The 13,464-nt window shown below is 37.0% G+C and overlaps 3 protein-coding genes across 4 annotated transcripts; all 3 read left to right on the forward strand.

The window, feature by feature from the left end:
* Nucleotides 1–403: 403 nt before the first annotated feature.
* Nucleotides 404–5,693, forward strand: LOC141617535 (uncharacterized). Of its 2 annotated transcripts, none has more exons than XM_074434728.1 (8): nucleotides 404–737; nucleotides 1,041–1,107; nucleotides 2,344–2,390; nucleotides 2,532–2,619; nucleotides 3,744–3,877; nucleotides 4,829–4,927; nucleotides 5,005–5,112; nucleotides 5,520–5,693. In XM_074434728.1, exons 1-7 carry the CDS (start codon nucleotides 516–518, stop codon nucleotides 5,077–5,079), a joined length of 732 nt encoding a protein of 243 aa, XP_074290829.1. In that variant the 5' UTR covers nucleotides 404–515; the 3' UTR covers nucleotides 5,080–5,112; nucleotides 5,520–5,693. The 2 variants fall into 2 exon arrangements, with proteins under 2 accessions (XP_074290829.1, XP_074290830.1); XM_074434729.1 differs by having other exon boundaries at nucleotides 2,350–2,390.
* An 864-nt stretch (nucleotides 5,694–6,557) lies between these two features.
* LOC141617534 (photosystem I chlorophyll a/b-binding protein 5, chloroplastic-like) lies at nucleotides 6,558–9,391 on the forward strand. The gene is made up of 6 exons (XM_074434727.1): nucleotides 6,558–6,831; nucleotides 7,386–7,518; nucleotides 7,855–7,967; nucleotides 8,181–8,282; nucleotides 8,510–8,598; nucleotides 9,062–9,391. The coding sequence occupies exons 1-6, from the start codon at nucleotides 6,629–6,631 to the stop codon at nucleotides 9,202–9,204; spliced, it is 783 nt and encodes a 260-aa protein (XP_074290828.1). The 5' UTR covers nucleotides 6,558–6,628; the 3' UTR covers nucleotides 9,205–9,391.
* A 686-nt stretch (nucleotides 9,392–10,077) lies between these two features.
* On the forward strand, nucleotides 10,078–12,281 carry LOC141617533 (chloroplast stem-loop binding protein of 41 kDa a, chloroplastic-like). Its single transcript, XM_074434726.1, has 6 exons — nucleotides 10,078–10,585; nucleotides 10,932–11,053; nucleotides 11,172–11,274; nucleotides 11,368–11,506; nucleotides 11,596–11,873; nucleotides 11,951–12,281. Exons 1-6 carry the CDS (start codon nucleotides 10,172–10,174, stop codon nucleotides 12,131–12,133), a joined length of 1,239 nt encoding a protein of 412 aa, XP_074290827.1. The 5' UTR covers nucleotides 10,078–10,171; the 3' UTR covers nucleotides 12,134–12,281.
* The last annotated feature ends 1,183 nt before the right edge of the window (nucleotides 12,282–13,464 follow it).

Here is a 13,464-nt window from a genome sequence, read left to right on the forward strand (position 1 = left end):
GAATTAGTTGTGGAATTTTTTTATTAGATAAGGGTAGGCAAATGGAAAGAAATGCGTAAAAAGTAATGCAATGAGTAAAATTCGTACTGCAAAAATAAACTAGGTTTGTGAAATACTCCCTCCTATCCAGAACAAAGGTTACAGTTGCTTTATCACACTTGTCGAGGCACGTTTTGTAACGTGCATATCTTTAGTTACACATCATTAAAAATTATAAAAAATTGATATTCTTATAGCATTCATGACGATAAATCAAATAAGATCTCACATGATTATATTTTGTCTTATAGATTAATAATATCAAAGATTCCCTACGACCTTAAATAGTGCCAAAAAGCAACTGTAACCTTTGGTCTGGATGGGAGGAAGTAATTTATACCGATTAAACCTGACACAGCAGGACAATACGACTATATCACTCCACTCTGATTCACAAGTTTGGTACCAGAAAACCCAACAATAATTAACCACCACCACAACTAACTCAACCCAAAAAGAAACAAAATTCCGGAAAAATGGCAGCTGCAGCAATGGAGGGAGTAGCAGTTACAGCACTCCGGTCGGTAATGAACCGGGTCCGTCAAGCGGCGGAGAAAGCCGGTCGAGATGCGAATCGGGTTCGGGTTGTTGCGGTTTCGAAGACAAAGCCAATATCTCTCATTCGCCAACTCTACGACGCCGGCCACCGCTCCTTCGGTGAGAATTACGTCCAAGAATTTCTCGATAAAGCTCCTCAGGTGGGTCCCCCCTTCCCTATTAAGGTTTTGAATTGGTAATCACGGAACCAGGATTTGTAGTTAGAGGCGGAAATTTTAGGGGAGAACTGTTATTGCAATTATGTAAATTAGAAATATTCTCTTTCCGTCTCGATCATTTGTTTGACTTGTATATTCAATGTGAGTGGGTGTTTTAATCAAAAGGTAAACAAATAATTGGGACGGAGGGAGTAATTTTTATTGTTTTGGCCTTGCTAGTCCTCTTAGTTCCGCTACTGATTGTCAGAGGAATTGTAGTTAATTGAGGGTGAATTGCGTTTGCAGCTGCCGGAGGATATAGAATGGCATTTCATAGGGCATTTGCAGACTAATAAAGTTAAATCTCTGTTGGGTATGTTCCGTTTGTATTGCCTTATTTGGTTTTGGTGCATGATAGTGTAGCTAATACTTACTTAATAGCATGTCGAGTTTGGCCGATACTTTCTCACAAGCTGCAATTCTGATGGTTATTCTATGCAAATTCGTAGTACGTTTGTTTACCTTTGTTTAAAATATCTCTCATGTGGAATAGAAAAAGGTAAAAGGTAAAAAAAAATGACTAGAACGGAGGGATTACTAGTTATGAGATATAGTGTATACTACCAGAGTACCAGTACACGAGAATACTAATGTTAGAACGCTTTGTTTCATCATGAGACTGTAAAGGGAATCACCGGTTAATATTTTTGATTATTTGGTGGCTTGCTACTGAAAAAGATGAAAAATGAAACAAACTTGATCCAGGCCATTCTTTTTGGATTCGATTGCATTAGAAAATGATATGGAATGAGTGGTAAGAATGAATGGCTTTGGTTGGCGGAACACAAATATTGTATATCAGTGTGTCAACAATTGCGAATGTTGGTCCATTGGTTATCACAGTTGCTTACGATAAACATGAGATAAGTAGACAAGAAGATGCACGCATTGAAAAATTAGATTGAAATGTGAAATTGATTATACTCCTAATATTTACTACTAATGACTTCTAACATCCAAAGTGTAAATACTAGTTACATATAACATACAAGTATATAACTCTAAACAAATAAAGACTATATGTGACTAGCTTATCAATAATGTTGGGGTTACATTCCCAACACATATTCTCCCTTTTTTTCAGTCAAGTAGCACCATATAAGTATCAAATGATGGATCGAAATGAAGACTTAGAAACATGTAGCGGATGAAACTTGACTTCACTTGTAACCACTCTGTTTGACTTGACTTCTAACCTGTCTACCTCACTAGGTTAAATAAGCTACTTCTTTTACAGCCAATTGGTTTTGGTTAAGAACCTCACTTGACTTGTACGTGGTCTGCCTTTCTTGCTTCAATTAATTGCCTGCTACGGCAACACCTTCCAGTTTTTCCTCTCTACTTATTCTCGCTCTAGAGATTGAATAGTTTTGCTTGCTCTGGGCTGTGAAATGCCAATCCTTACAAATTAAGGTTCTATATGTACCAAAAAAAAAACAAAAAAACAAATTAAGGTTCTATGTTTGTGATTCATTACCTTCACATTTTGTTTTGGTTGCTTAAATGTTTCACAGTTCAGTAAAAAGTTTTTCTGGTTATTTCCGTGTAGCTACAGTGCCACAACTAGCCATGGTTGAGGGTGTAGATAGCGCAAAGGTACTGCTTCTATAATACACTTATTGAAGATAGACTTAATTGACATCTTGTTTTAAGTTGCTAAATGTTCATTGTCATTTGTTGCCTTGCTTTCAGATTCAGTTTGGTTGACTAACCTGAGAAACCTTTAATTATGAACAGCTAGCCAGCCATCTTGATCGTGCAGTGTCAGCCATTGGAAGAAAGCCCTTAAAGGTCTTGGTGCAAGTGAATACCAGTGGAGAAACAAGTGAGTCAATGAATACATTACTGTTTTCTCTCTTTTTTTTTTTTTAATTGGCGGAAGGAATTGGTGGGAAAGACGAAAATGGTTTTATCTGATGTCTAATAGCATTAGGAATAATGTTATTTATGCAGCTCGAACTTTTCACTTTTGTTTAAGTACCTGTTTCAGACACTCGACAGTGTTGACTGGGACAAACATTTCATGTTAGGCCGAAAAACTTGAATTTTCTTTTGCAAAGTAGCCAGGTGTCACTAACATAACATTAAGAGAAAAGTAGCTACAATAATACGGAAGGGTGTAAACGCGACAATTACATGAAAACATTTGTTTAAGTTTCAGACTTTAGTAATTCGTAATCTAGGCCATTTCCTGATGGGTGATGGCCATATCAAGGTGATCTGAGTACGGTCACAACATTCACAAGGACTGTAGGAGCATCATGGATGTTGCAATTTTTATTATCGGTGTGCCAAACTTCATACCTAAGCACAGGCAGTCAATCTTTCGAAGTATATGGGACCACATTTATGATTTATATGTAGTTTCGTGCCTGCCTGCAATTTTTGAGACATTCTTTACCAGATTAAGATTTTCACAGAAGAGTAGCTAGCTAACTCCCTGCTGTATCAAACAGTCATTTTTTTTCTCCAAAGCCCTAATCCCAGGAAATTAGGGGTTTGGTCCTTGAGTCTACTGCATCGTTAAATCACCCAGACCTGTGGTGAAGCTTTGAGGTAAGTTTGTTTTGTCTCACACTTGTGTTTGATTCAAGTATGCAAATAAATAAGGTGGGGTTGAAAACATGTAAATCTAGTCCAAACATGTCGTTACGTTAAACGTTATTACTAGCTTTTCCGTGAAATTGTGAACTTGTGAATGTGCTAGTATGGCAATGCCCTCGTTGTTAACAGAATAATGTCATGTACATTTCTGGAACTTGCATTTTCAAGGTGAGCTGTTGTTATCTTGCATGCTCTCACTTGCAAGCTCAAATGACCGGCTCTTACAAATCAATAATTCCTTTCGGGTTTTTTCCATGTAAATCCTTCTTGCTTTTGAAATTATATCTGTTGTGATATTACGTGGCGGGAATACTAATACACCCAATTGTTATGGTACTGTTACAGCAAAGTCTGGAGTGGAACCACCAGCATGTCTAGAACTTGTGAAGCATGTCAAGATGGGGTGTCCCAATCTTGAGTTTTGTGGCCTCATGACAATAGGGATGCCCGATTATACGTCCACCCCAGAAAATTTCAAGGTGATTATATGCAGTCTGCCATTTACTTGTAGCTTGTATAGGTCATCATGATTCTAGTTGTCAATGCCATTTGCATCACCATAATGCCATATGTTTCTTTTGAGGAACAGGCGAGAAAATCCCTCTATCTGGAGAAAATTTTATGTTGTTACAGTAACATGTTTTTTGCCGGTGTTACCTTACCCTGCTCAGCCGATACAAAAAAAACCTGTTTTCAATTTTTTTCCATAATCCTCTGAACTTCCCCTAATTTAGAGTGTATTGGTGGGTCACAAATGCGATATGGTGTAGGCATTGTACCCAAAAATTGAATAATAGTATAATTCTGTGATCTATGGAACCAGGAAACACAGAGGGCGTGGAATTGAAGTATGGAGGAATTTCCTGTGAAATATGTCCAACTTAGGAAAGCCATGATTTGTGGTGGGACGAAAAATGATCCCTATTCTTTTCTCCCTCTCGCCTTCCGAAACACAAACTCACCATTCCTTGATTTAGGATTATGATGGTATAAAATCGCAAGGGCTTGCCCAAACTGGATGCAATTCTTTATTGTGAAAGAGTCCTTTGTACGATTATCGACACAACTTTCATGATCAATGATTTTGGAAATGGTGTACATCCGACCTCTTATTCACGCCCCCAATGGCCAGCCTATGGCAAGAGTGGCAACAACAGTAAAAAAACAACCAGTTGTGTCTCATAGCAACCATGACCAGGGGCTACGTGCTGCCATGGGATGATTAAAAGATTAAAATAATTGGAAGACTAGCTTAGGGTGGTCATAAAGGTCAGCCGTCGAGTTTTTGGAGACATATTAGGTAGGCTGGAGATGGTCGGCGTATTGGCTGAACAAGAAACCAATCAATAAATAAAGTACAATACTTGGTCCTATTTGTTTCTTTGTGCACCTCTAGATTTTCTGTTTAATTGACTTTGCTAATGCTACAGACACTTTCAAGTTGTCGAGCAACAGTATGCAAGGCACTTGGCATTGCTGAGGATGGTTGTGAACTGTCAATGGGAATGTCGGGTGACTTTGAGAAAGCGGTAAGGAAATATCTGAGGTTGTTTATTGATCCCTTAAAATGATGTGATCTATAATGTATTTGTTCAAACTTCTGCAGATTGAGATGGGAAGTACTAATGTCAGAATCGGGTCTACCATATTCGGACCAAGGGAGTACCCGAAAAGACAGTAAAAAGAGGATGATGCTCTGAACTCTCTTGTACTGGTATTGTCAAGTAGATATACATATACATATACATATACATATACATATACATACATACTGACATACATGAGTTGTATATAATTTACACCCCTAATGAACCCAATTCAACTCAACCACGAGTATAACATTGACCGAACAAGACCAAACCCAATCAACCGACCTGTTTTAACATGACCCCTGATTGACCCTAATCTACCATTATTGGCCACCCTCCAAATCCAGTACTTTTGGTATTCTGCTGTATTGGTTAAAAATATTGACTCACCAACGAGTGGTTGATGGTGAAGAATATTATTGAACATAAAATGTGAATAATTATTTGGAATAGTAATTTAAGTTTCAATGTTAATAGATCGTCAATAGACTGATTTACAAATCAAATGATTTTTTTTTTTTTTTTCTAACAGGAACCAGAATGACAATAAATAGACGCCTAGACGGGTGATAAATCAAATTCGATCGGTCAAAACTTTGACATATTTATTAACGTAAACTCGACAATACTTGGATCATACCTGCAAAACTAGAGATCTTCGAAGAATTTGTAATTATTCCGGACTTCATCATCATTTCTTGCCCCATCACATATAAGCTTACAAATTACACCCTCTTTAACATTTTTATGGATTTTGACCCAACGATACCAGGTCAACACCCTGGAATCTCATACCCACCTCATTTCTTTTTGAATGTTGCGACTTCTATGGCCATTCCGGCATTCTGAACTCCGGAGTCGTCCATTTGAACAGATACTAAAGCGTCGCCTGCTGGGGCTTTTTTGGGGGGATCTTCACAGCTGTACCTTTTATTTTAATCTCTTCGAAATAATTCACATTTTTAACTTTAATAAAAGGAAAGACTAAAAATTAAGGGCGTTGATTTTCACGGTACGTTTGTAATGACAAAAACAAATACGCGGTATATAGAAATTTTTGAGTATTAATTTGTAACAGTGACTGCATTATATAAGGTTCTCATATAGTATTATAGGAGGCTTAGGAGCTCAAATAGATGTTGGATCCACTCTCTTCTTTTGTTTCTTGTGAATGGCTAAGAGGTGATCATGAATCGTCTGCTCAAATTTTGGACGGTCAGACCCGTTATGTCCGTTCAAACCTGGCTCTCACATGAAGGGTAGCTAGTAAGATACATCCAACGAAGATGTAATGTAATAGTTCAGCAAATTAACAACAATAACAAAATTTTCAAAACTCTGGTCACCCAACAACAAAATCATTCAAGTCAAATATGTTCGTCTTTGTTATAAAATACGGAGTTCATACTGCCAAAGAAAATCGCATTTTATATGTTCAACGAGTTTTTCAATCGAGCTTGTTAATGTGTTGGTTTTACTGATGATACGGTCCTATACTCCTAGGCTTCTAGCAGTAACATTTTGTGAAATTTTATGTCTTTGGGAGTTGGTATATCTCAGGATAAGTAGGGGCCCATAAGCTATCAAATTCCTACCATGTATAACGCAATGCAACACAAGGCAATTAGAAACTAAGGAGGTATGGCTGCTTCTGCATCAAAATGCTTTCTTCAACGTCTGCCATGCAATTCTACTAGTACATCTTTTCTACTGAACGACATTTACAAGTCTTCGTATGTATGCCCATCAACACCACTCAGATCAACAAAGCGAGCCGTGGTTCAAGCGCAATCACGCCCAACTTGGCTTCCTGGACTAGACCCTCCTCCTTATCTTGATGGAAGGTCAGCATTTCAATCTATATTCAATTTTGGTATAAGTTCGCGTACAAAAGAATACAGGAACTCTCAAACTAATGTATAAAGGTTTTGATGTTGAGGGGTCATTTGGTAATGATGGACTGCCAAAATAGTTTAGGCATAATGTACACATTGTTGCCTCTTGTATGGTGAAGTATCACATTATTGACACTAGACCCATCTACCCGTTATTGTGACTTGCAAGGCAAGGCCAGTAACTGATCCGACTCTTGCCATGTGTGCCTATGTGAGTCGTGAGTGAGTCCCTGTAGTTCAAGGGTGTCCATATGCTAAATATGTTATGTGGCTATGTGATGAATCGTGAGATAGAGTTTGAGTACTAGATTGCATAATGTTGGTTTTTATATATCAAGGGCCAATTTTGTAATTTTGGTTTGGAACCCCCAAAGTGGGAAAGGGTACTGAGTGAATAGCCTAAATTCAATACCTGTTAGTATCTAAACTATTGAAGGTCTGAACTCTGAAGTAGTATTTACTGAACCATCTTTCTTTGATTGTGGAAATGGCTGTTTGGTTAGTTTGGCTGGAGACTTTGGATTTGACCCGCTTGGGTTGGGAGAAGATCCGGAAAGCTTGAAATGGTATGTGCAAGCTGAATTGGTTCATGCCCGTTTCGCTATGGCTGGAATTGCTGGCATTCTATTTACAGATGTGAGTTGTGCTCCCTCCTGAATTGACTGTACTATTGTTGCCATCATGACGTTGCTAATGTAGGGGTGAGGCTGCAATGCTACATACATTGATCTCTTCTTTGAGACATTGTGGTGGTAATGTTTGTTGTCGTTGTAGCAGACTGAAAAATGAATTGAATAATGAATGCAATCTGATAGTATCTGTGTAACTGTGCTCCTGCATTGGCAACTGAAGCTTAACACAAATGTACTTGACCATATGCTAATTGTCGAAAAAAATGTTATAATCAGATTTGAGATGCAGGATAATGAAAAAGCATGCATAATCTGCTAGTCTATTTGCTATGCATTGCAGTTGCTTCGTACGACTGGAATCAGCAAATTGCCAGTCTGGTATGAGGCAGGTGCAACAAAATTTGACTTTGCAAGCACAAGGACCCTCTTAATTGTTCAATTGATCTTGATGGGGTAATGTTTATGCTCTCCTGCACTTTGATCTGCATAATATCTAATCACAGATTTTACAATACACCATTCTTTCTTTTGGTATAAAGGGAGTCACGAGGCTAGTTTTAATGCTATTCTAATACTCCCTTTAGTCAAATGGAGACAATATAGGCTGTAACGTAGGCAGTAGTTCTGTAGGAATGTAATTTCTGATGTTGTTTCTGTTTTACACAGATTTGTGGAAACTAAAAGGTACATGGACTTTGTTAATCCTGGCTCACAAGCAGAAGGTCCTTTCTTTGGTATTGAAGCAGCATTTAAAGGGCTAGAACCAGGGTGATTTCTCTCTTCTTTAAATACGGCCTCTTTAGTTCCAGCAGGTCATATGTCATATAATTGTCCTTTTTGGAGAAGCAATAAAAAGGGATTATTGTTATTTTTTATTATACAGAACATTGATATTTTTAGCTGAACTTCAGAGTTCAGAATGCAAGAAAGCCAGAATTACCTGTGTCTGACGGTCTTACCTACAACTATTTATTCCTTGATTTGTAAAAATACAGGTATCCTGGAGGTCCTTTGTTAAATCCACTTGGCCTTGCAAAAGATATAAAGAATGCTCATGACTGGAAGCTCAAAGAAATTAAAAATGGTCAGTCGTAATTTTTCGTATTCTTCAACTTCATTTTAGTTCCTGAAATACATTATATGGTTCAGTATGGCTCTCTAGTTATTTCTACAATGTATTGGAGTAAGCCTCCATCACCATTTTTCCCTGCACAAATTCCTAAAAGGCTTTGATATCTATTCACTTTGGTCTAAATGCAACTGCCACAAATCATGAGCTCTATGGGATGGGTTGCTACTTGCTAGACTGGCTACCATTAAATATTTCATCTTGTTTTTTTTTTTTTTATTTTTTTTTTCCGCACCACCTGATTAATTTGGATTTGAGTTAGGTAGGAATACTTGGCCGGGAAAGCTTTCCTTCCCGAGTTTTAACATTTCTGCATTCTAAGGGACAAACTGATTATTCCATATGAACTCTTTACCAGTTGATTTTAGCGATCACAGTTAAAAATGTGAGTTCTGTAACATTTTTTTTTGTTCTGCAGGACGACTGGCAATGGTAGCGATGCTTGGAATCTTTGTGCAGGCTTCTGTAACGCATGCCAGCCCAATTGAGAATCTTGTACAGCACCTCTCTGATCCATGGCATAAAACTATAATTCAGATAATCTCCGGTTCCAGTTCTTGATGAGTTTTTCAAAAGAAGCAATCTTCAGATCAGAAACTTAATTCTACATGGGTCAATAGCTAATTTCTTATGTCATGTAAGGGCAACTGATGTAAAGTTGGATTTTCTTCTTCAACTACAAAAATTGTGGGAATATAAATCTTTTTCCTGTGAATTTAGTTTCAGTACTATTCAGTACGTTTATTCATTTTAGACACTAATTGCTGAAACTGATAGATAGCAAGTTACCAACCAAACAAATCTGGACTTACGTTTAACATAAGCAGAAAACATGAACAAGAGCTATGCAAAATCATGAGAAATCTTGTTGTACTCATCTCAGTGAGACAAATTCAGATCATTTGGATTTTGGACCATGTTTATGAGACACCTAGTACTGTCTGATACTACAAATTCAGATCATTTGGATTTAGGAATATGTTCATGATAATTCTTGTTATCATCTTTGTTTTACAGATCTTCAGACTCCAACCATCAGCTTAAGCTTTTGGTTGAGATGGTTTCTTGACAATCTTAGTGCTCAAATCCGGTGAATGATCCAAAAAAAAGGAAAATGGTGCTTCTTTGGAAAATGGAAGAGTAAAAAATTTCATGTTTTGTCCTAAAATGAATTTCCGAGTGTCCTAGTTCTCGAAGTGCCATTGCACTCCGACTGTGGCTCAAATTTCAATTTGGTAAGATCAATATCATGCACGATTCACGGTTATTGATGTTAGGAATTTATGTTGCAGGCAAGTTACTGCAAAATGTGTATTTTCACTTCCTGCATCTTTATTAATTAATATTGTGATTTCTGGTCCAAAATGACACTGAGATAAGTAGGTCCCCTATTTATTTCATTCACCACCACTTAAATATCCTCTGGTCATATTAGCCCATGATCTTCAATACAAAGATAACTAAAATAACCAATTTATAATACAATAACATCACATATTGAACCAAACTTGAGCTAATTGTACACAACATGGCTACTATATCAGCATCTCTGTCATCTTCCCTCATCTCGTCGAAACTTCAGCAATCATTCAGTGTTAATCCTTCAATAAAATTCACACCCTTGTCACCCTTCAATTCATGCAGCATTTCTTCTTCTAATTCCTCTTTATTCTCCTCTGTTACCTCCCTGCATTCATCCAGAAACCACGCTCTTTTTCCTACGCTTTGCAGAAAGAGCAATGTCGGTAGCAGCGTCAGCATCAATGCAAGTACTGGGAGTAAGAAAAAGGTTCTTATAGTTAATACCAACAGTGGAGGGCATGCTGTGATTGGGTTTTACTTTGCGAAAGAGCTTCTGGGTTCCGGTCATCAAGTCACAGTCTTTACTGTTGGAGATGAGAGTTCTGACAAAATGAAGAAGCCCCCTTTTAACCGCTTCTCAGTATGTTCAGTATCTCATTCCCTACAGCTTATTGTTTCTTTGAATTATAATTGGTGATACAATGTCATAAGTGTGGTTGTAGATTGAAATGTGTTTAACCAAGTGTAATTCACTGTTCACTGACTTTAGAGCATAAGTGTGGTTGCAGATTGAAATGTGTTTATCAGGTGATAAAATGTCATAAGTGTGGTTATTGTGTAAGACGGTCTTTTATATATAAGTACACTCATTTATTGATAGTAATAAATGAGTGTTTATTCAATAAAAGAACCGTCTTACTCTGTAAGACAGTCTTGTTCTATAACTTTTATTTGTTGATGATTTGATATGCCTCACTGTTGAACAGGAAATTACAAGTGCTGGTGGCAAAACTGTCTGGGGAAATCCAGCAGAAGTTGGCAAAGTAGTAGGAGAAGAGTCCTTTGATGTCGTTTTGGATAATAACGGCAAAGACCTTGAAACTGTCAGGTAATGCATTCGTAAACCCTACTGTCTGACACTTGTACCCGAGTCTGAGTAATATAATGTACCAGGCATTTTACGCACATTCATTGCATGGACTAACAAATCCAGCTTTTGTGCATAGGCCGGTGGTTGACTGGGCAAAGAGCTCAGGAGTAGAACAATTTCTATTCATCAGTAGTGCTGGGATCTATAAGCCTACTGATGAGCCCCCTCATGTCGAAGGAGTTAGTATTCGATTCATTGAAGACGCTACTTTTTTCCAATTCATCATCTCACATTATAAAATTTCATGATTCTCTGTGTTTCACTTGGTGCAGGATGTTGTTAAAGCTGATGCATCTCATGTCGCAGTTGAAGAATACATTTCCCAGACTTTCAGTAGCTGGGCATCATTCCGGCCACAGTATATGACCGGATCAGGAAACAACAAAGATTGTGAAGAATGGTTTTTTGACCGTGAGTTTATAGTACCGTCTCATACATGTTTTTTTCAGTTAAAACATTTTATTCAGGTTTCTGATTGTGAACTTTGGCAAACAATTCAGGAATTGTTAGAGACAGGCCAATTCCAATCCCGGGCTCAGGAATGCAGCTCACTAACATCAGCCATGTGAAGGACTTATCATCAATGCTAACTCTAGCAGTTGAGAACCCGGCTTCAGCAAGTGGCAATATCTTCAACTGCGTAAGCGACAGAGCAGTGACCCTTGATGGTATGGCAAAACTCTGCGCTCAAGCTGCTGGACTCCCCGTCAAAATTGTACATTATGATCCCAAGGCGATAGGAATAGATGCCAAGAAAGCATTTCCCTTCCGTAACATGGTAAGAAGACCTCCATTCTTTTCAACCAAGTTTTGAATAAGACCGTCTTACAATCTGTGATTGTGATGTACGCGCAGCACTTCTACGCGGAGCCAAGAGCAGCCAAGGAAATCCTAGGATGGAAGTCGTCTACGTACCTTCCTGATGACCTAAAGGAGCGGTACGAGGAGTATGTAAAGATTGGGAGAGACAAGAAAGATATCAAGTTTGAGTTGGATGATAAGATACTAGAAGCACTCAAGGCACCAGCAGCAGTGTGATCTTCATGGTCTTGTCACCTAAACTATGAGTTAACTTCTAAGGATGCAAATTTTGTGTATAATTCATGTACCAAGTATCATTTTTTAACATCATTTATGAATACACTATACAATACTACTATTTTATTCATACAATTTTCATCACCTCTATACAATTTTCATCATCTCTATTTTACTTTATCGATCAATCTATTTAAATATTTCGAGTCATAAACATAAAATGTCTATTGATAAAATTGCACTAGAGATTAAACAAAGCAACTGTTTAGATTTGTAAAAATTGTTATTAGGTTGGTCTTACTCAAAAATATTACTGAGTAATTATTTATGCAATAAGTCTCCCTTAAGACGGAGGTATCCGTTTAAGCTTAGACCAAAACGGATTAAATATTACCCCATTTGAGCATATAAGACAAATCGGCGGTTTTTCCCTATACATTCTGGCTTTTGCTTTTGCTTTATCCACATATTTGACTCATCTTAAACTTAAAATAGATATACTCATCTTAAATGAGAATTTGTGTTATTTACGTTCAGGCATCAATAGTGATTGCCTTGTTAAAAACCTTTATGCTTAATAAAAGGTTCCTTTGTCATGTTATGATTCAACGTAGCAAGCAAAGTAAGCGCTTTTTAGGATTAAATTGTCTGAATCAATTTAATTGGAAATTAAATCGAATCGAACTTAATAGAATTGAATCGAATGAATCAATCGAATCGATCTAAACTAAACTGAACTAAACTGAAATAAAAAATAAAAGATTATAATAATAATAATAATAAAAAAATTGATACCAATAATAATAATAAACTAGTATTGGTGCCCGGCTTCGCCCGGGCTACCTCTACTTACCATTAAATTTTTTTTCATTAAATAAAATTACTTAAAGTTGTATAACCCATACATTTATAATTAATATATTTTTCTATGGCATATCCTAAAATTACGATGAAATAAATTTTGAGACAAATTTACTACTACTGCTATTAATATTTTACTCTTATTAATGAAACAATAGTAATAACATTTCACTATTTGCCTGTAATCATTGTTACTTTCAAGTCTCTCTCGCCGTAATTATTATTCTTTGTCACTATCTGCTTTGCATTAATATTGATAATTTCACTACTCCCCCCGTAATTATTGTTATTTTTACTATTGCCGCATAAATATTGATTATTTCACTACTCCCGTTGTTTCTACCACTCTCACTAATCTCGCTGATAATATTGTTACTTTTACTATTCAAATGAGTGATTACTATCATATAACTATATTCAATGTTACTACAATTCTTTTCTTTACTGACGAAATTACAACTACTTAGGCA

The sequence above is a fragment of the Silene latifolia genome, chromosome X (genome assembly GCF_048544455.1).
Source record: "Silene latifolia isolate original U9 population chromosome X, ASM4854445v1, whole genome shotgun sequence".
NCBI lineage: Eukaryota > Viridiplantae > Streptophyta > Magnoliopsida > Caryophyllales > Caryophyllaceae > Silene > Silene latifolia.

What these genes read in the sequence shown, in the direction of transcription:
- LOC141617535 (XM_074434728.1), top strand. Translation starts at nt 516, where the DNA reads ATGGCAGCTGCAGCAATGGAGGGAGTAGCAGTTACAGCACTCCGGTCG. An exon ending in AGGGTGTAGATAGCGCAAAG is followed by an intron (nt 2,391 to 2,531) that starts GTACTGCTTCTA and finishes AATTATGAACAG; the next exon opens with CTAGCCAGCCATCTTGATCG. An exon ending in GAATACCAGTGGAGAAACAA is followed by an intron (nt 2,620 to 3,743) that starts GTGAGTCAATGA and finishes GTACTGTTACAG; the next exon opens with CAAAGTCTGGAGTGGAACCA.
- LOC141617533 (XM_074434726.1), top strand. Translation starts at nt 10,172, where the DNA reads ATGGCTACTATATCAGCATCTCTGTCATCTTCCCTCATCTCGTCGAAA. An exon ending in CCCCTTTTAACCGCTTCTCA is followed by an intron (nt 10,586 to 10,931) that starts GTATGTTCAGTA and finishes ACTGTTGAACAG; the next exon opens with GAAATTACAAGTGCTGGTGG. An exon ending in CATTTCCCTTCCGTAACATG is followed by an intron (nt 11,874 to 11,950) that starts GTAAGAAGACCT and finishes ATGTACGCGCAG; the next exon opens with CACTTCTACGCGGAGCCAAG.
- LOC141617534 (XM_074434727.1), top strand. Translation starts at nt 6,629, where the DNA reads ATGGCTGCTTCTGCATCAAAATGCTTTCTTCAACGTCTGCCATGCAAT. An exon ending in TTTAAAGGGCTAGAACCAGG is followed by an intron (nt 8,283 to 8,509) that starts GTGATTTCTCTC and finishes GTAAAAATACAG; the next exon opens with GTATCCTGGAGGTCCTTTGT. An exon ending in GCTCAAAGAAATTAAAAATG is followed by an intron (nt 8,599 to 9,061) that starts GTCAGTCGTAAT and finishes TTTGTTCTGCAG; the next exon opens with GACGACTGGCAATGGTAGCG.